A 4,705-nucleotide genomic window follows, 5' to 3' on the forward strand; every position below is an offset into this window, starting at 1 on the left:
AGATGTGGTCTGATCAATTTAGGGTCTAATGAGTCTATAACTTTCTTTGATTTGGATTTAATTCTCCCAGTAATGCAGCCCAAGCTGGGTTTTGTTGTTGTTGTTTGGTTGTTTTTTGTTTGTTGTTTTTTTGTTTGTTTTGGTAATCATCATACTTTTGGCATATACTGAACTGTGATCAATAAAAACTGTCATATCTTATTTTTAAAATTTGTATAGTTAAAAAATTAATGTACAGTGAAATTAACATTTTTAGTGAACAGTTCTGTGAATCTTAACACATGTATAGATTTGTGTAACCACCACCACAATCAAGATACAAAACAATTCCATTGCTCGCCCCCCCCCTTCAAATTTCCTTCTACTATACCTTTGTAATCACACCCTCCTCTGACTTCTCAGCCCTGGAAAGTACTAGTCTGTTTCCTATCACTTATAGTTTTGTCTTTTCAAGAATGTCATACAGTTGGCATCATTCAGTATGTAACTTTTGGACTGGCTTTTTTCACTCATCATAGTGCCTTTGTGATTCATTCAACTTGTTGCATGTATCAATAGTTCATTCCTTTCTATTGCTGAGTATTACATTGTATGGATGTACCATTGCTTGTTTATCTCTTTGCCAGTTTAAAGATACTTGGTTTTTTCCAGTTTTGGGCAATTTTTATAGAGTTACTGTAACCAACCATGTACCAGTTTTTGTACAAACATAGATTTCATTTCTCCTAAATACTGAGGAGTGGAATTGTTGAGATACACCTAACTTTATAAAAAAACTTTCAAATGACTTTCCACCAGCAATATTTGAGAGTTAGAGTTGTTCTGCATACTTGCCAGTACCTGGTATTGTCAGTATTAAAAAATTTTAGCCATTCTAATAAGTGTTTACTGATTTCATCCAGGTTTTAATTTGCATTTCCCTAATGGCTAAAGATGTTGGACTATACTAATTTGCCTTCTGTATATCCTTTTTGGTGAAATGTCTGCTCAAGTTTTTTCTCAAGCTTTAAGTTGTTTTATTATTGAGTTTTGAGAAATATATATATATATACATATATATAATAGATATGTCTTTAACAAACATATGATTTGCCAATAATATCCCCCCGTCTGTAGGTTGTCTTTCATTCTCTTAACAGTGAATATCTATAGAATAGGAATTTTAATTTGGATGAAGTCCAGTTTATCAATTTTTTTCTTTTAGAGATTGTGTTTTTGGTGTCATGTCCAAGAACTCTACCTAAACCCAAGCCATGAATCTCTTTTTATTTTTTTTCTTCTAACCATTGTATAGTTTTGTGTTTTACAATTAGATCTATGACCCACTTTGATAAATTTTGTTTATGAGTCATGGTATGGGTTGAGGTTCTTTTTTTTTGCATATGGATGTCCAATTGTTCAAACACCATTTATTGAAAAAACTATCCTTTCTCCATTGAAACGCCTTTCCATTTTTGTCAAAATTAATATATGTGTGATTTTATTTCTGGACTCTATCCTGTTCTGTTGATTTGTGTCTATTCCTGTGCTAATAATATACTTTCTTGATTATTGTAGCTTTGTAGTAAAACTTAAAATAGAGTAGTGCGATTTCTCTAAATTTATTGCTCTTTTTCAGAATTATTGTGGCTATTCTAGTTCCTTTACTTTCCCATAGATTTCCTATATATGTCAAAAATCCCGCTGGGATTATGACTGGAATTGCATTAAACCTGTAGATCAATTGGCATCTTTACTGAGTCTTCCAATCCTTGAATATAGTATGTCTCTCCATTTACTTAGGTCTATTTTAAAACCAGTGTTATAAGGTTTACAGCATACAGTTCCTGTAAATATTTTACACGATTTATACCTAGATATTTCATTTTGGGGGGCTGCTGTAAGTGGTATTGTGTTTTAAATTTCAGTATCTAATTGTTTATTGCTGCTAAATGAAAATATGATTGACGTTTGTCTTTTGGCCTTGCAGCCTGTGATCTTGCTAAATTCACTTTTTAGATCTAGGAGGTTTTTTATAGATTCCCTTGGGATTTTCTACACATTGTCTATGAAACAGTTCTATTTTTTCCTTCAAACCTGTGTGCATTTTTTTCTTGCTTTATTTCACTGGTTAAGGGTTCTAGTATTATGTTGAATTGGCGTGGTGAGAGTGAACATCCTTGTAATATTTCTGACCTTAGAGGGAACACATTCAGTCTTTCATCAGTTAGTATGATATTAGCTGTAGGGTTTGTGTTTTTTTTTGAGCGTGCCTTTTCTCAATAGATTGAGAAAGAATTCATCTATTCCTAGTTTGCTGAGAGTTTTTATCTGGTATGGATGTTGAATTTATCAAACATTTTTTTCTGCATCAGTTGAGATGATCATGTGTTTTTTTTGGCTATTAATATAGTGGATTACATTTCTTCTTTCCTAATATAAATAAGCAATGATGTAATTACCCTATAAACACTGCTTTCACTGTATACCACAATTTTTTGTATGTCATATTTTTATTTTAATTCAATTCAAAATATTTTCTGATTTCCCTTAAGAGTGTTTTCATTTCTTTAGATATATACCCAGGAGTGGAATTGCTGGATCATATGGTAGTTCTATTTTCAGTCTTTTGAGGAACCTCTGTACTGTTCTCCATAGTGGCTGTACCAATTTACATTCCCACTAACAAGGTACAGGTTTCCCTTTTCTCCATATCCTTGCCAACATTTGTTATTTGTGGTCTTTTTGATGACAGCTGTCATATCTTTTTACAGAGTAAATTACTTCACTCTGGGAACTCTGCTATCCTTCATTTGTGCATTTTAAAAATATACATTTAGTGATATTAAATTTTGTCATATAGGTATTGATCTATGTCCTTTTGGTCCATTGTATTTCATGTGTTAATTGTTTTAATGTATACAATTGTAATAACTGATAATCCCTTGTTTTAATGTATCTTCAACCAAGTCATTGTTCAGAACATTGACTAGGTTAAGACTAAGAAAAGAACCTTGTGAGAATTTATAGAAGATCTATAGACTTATTCATTCATCTATCACATTTTACTAAATGCCTACTTCTGTATGCCAGGTACTTTCTAATGCCCTGGAGATACGGAGACAAATAAAATAAAATCTGTTGACAGAGATCCAGAAAACAATGTGTTTTGGTACATCAGTGAATGCACCTAACTACTAAATCAATGCAAATTTTTTGAGCCTGGGTCAGGCTTTGTGTTGCATAGAGAAGACATAGCAGTGAACACGTTAGTGACAATCCCTTCCATCATAGAGTTGCTGGTCTTATCTGTACTATCACATTGCCTTGGTTTCTCCATTTTGCCTACCAAACTATTATGAAAGACTTTGACACATGACTCTCTGAAATCCCTAACTAACATCAGTTATCTATCTCTGATCTACCAATATAGATGCCCTATCAGGAAAAAAAAAAAAAGGTTAATTTGTGAAACTTGCTCTGAGTTATCTCCAGTTTCTTTTCTAAGTGCTAATCAACTCTATGTTTAAGCCAGTTTGGGGACTACCCTGGTGCGCAGTGGTTAAGAATCCACCTGCCCTTTGCAGCCAGTTAAGCCGACTGTGCTCTTTTCCCCATGGGGGCCCGGTGTGCAATGGCTGCAAACAGCAGCCTCCTTGGTAGTGTATGCAGCCTGTTGCCTGTATGGGTTGCCCTAAGGGACCTTGGAGACAGCCCTTTCCAGTGGACATTAATGACTGGCATGCTGTCCCCAATCTAGGCTCCAGACAGGTATGCGTGGTGCCTTTGGAAAGCCCCAGGGCACAGTGGCCAGGGTCCACATTGGCCAGGTCATAATGTCTATCCGCACCAAGCTGCAGAACAAGGAGCATGTGACTGAGGCCCTCCGCAGGGCCAAGTTCAAGTTCCCTGGCCGCCAGAAGATCCACATCTCCAAGAAGTGGGGATTTACTAAGTTTAATGCAGATGAGTTTGAAAACATGGTGGCAGTAAAGTGGCTCATTCCAGATGGCTGTGGGGTCAAGTACATCCCTAATCGTGGCCCCCTGGACAAATGGCGGGCCCTGCACTCGTGAGAGCCTTGGCGCTGCCCCCTCCCTCCCTATTCCCACCAATAAACTCTACTTTCTTTTCCCTGTTAAAAAAATAAAAAAAAGAATCCACCTGCCGACACAAGGGACATGGGTTTGAGCCCTGGTCTAGGAAGATCCCACATGCTGTGGAGCAACTAAGCCTGTGCACCACAACTACTGGAAGCCTGTGTGCCTACAGCCCGTGCTCTGCAACGAGAGAGGCCACTGCAATGAGAAGCCCCTGCACAGCAACGAAGAGTAGCCCCCCTCACCGCAACTAGAGAAAGCCCGAGGGCATCAACGAAGACCCAACGCAGCCAAAAACAAACAAACAAATAAATAAAAGAAAAAGCCAGTTTGTATTTTTTGGAGCTTGACATCAGCTAATGGAAATAATCTAGAGCCTAGTTTTTCCCTTTCAAAAAGCAAGCTGTTTGTTTATCTTTATCTTAATTCCTCTACCAACTTAAACTTCATCCAACCTATTTTCCCTCTTGGTAGACCACCCTCTATCTTCTGTTGTCCATGTCTTCTGGTGTTAGACTTTAGCTCCTCCTTTTCCTGTGGTTATATTCTCACTTACCTCTCTTAGAAGCTTTCTGGAGGGAGGAGGTGGGTAACCAGAGTCAGAGCAATTGATCTTTAGAGAGAGT

At 36.9% G+C, this 4,705-nt stretch overlaps 1 protein-coding gene and 1 non-coding gene across 2 annotated transcripts; both read left to right on the plus strand.

The window, feature by feature from the left end:
• Positions 1-3,560: 3,560 nt before the first annotated feature.
• LOC116757205 lies at positions 3,561-3,695 on the plus strand. The gene has a single exon (XR_004350859.1). It is a non-coding gene; the product is annotated as a small nucleolar RNA SNORA70 (small nucleolar RNA).
• Positions 3,696-3,736: 41 nt separating this feature from the next.
• Positions 3,737-4,072, plus strand: LOC116756416 (60S ribosomal protein L10-like). The gene has a single exon (XM_032636729.1). It carries the CDS (start codon positions 3,753-3,755, stop codon positions 4,053-4,055), a length of 303 nt encoding a protein of 100 aa, XP_032492620.1. The 5' UTR covers positions 3,737-3,752; the 3' UTR covers positions 4,056-4,072.
• The last annotated feature ends 633 nt before the right edge of the window (positions 4,073-4,705 follow it).

The sequence above is a fragment of the Phocoena sinus genome, chromosome 7 (genome assembly GCF_008692025.1).
Source record: "Phocoena sinus isolate mPhoSin1 chromosome 7, mPhoSin1.pri, whole genome shotgun sequence".
In the NCBI taxonomy this organism is placed as follows: Eukaryota; Metazoa; Chordata; class Mammalia; order Artiodactyla; family Phocoenidae; genus Phocoena; species Phocoena sinus.

Coding starts and splice junctions, on each gene's coding strand:
- LOC116756416 (XM_032636729.1), top strand. CDS start 3,753: ATGCGTGGTGCCTTTGGAAAGCCCCAGGGCACAGTGGCCAGGGTCCAC.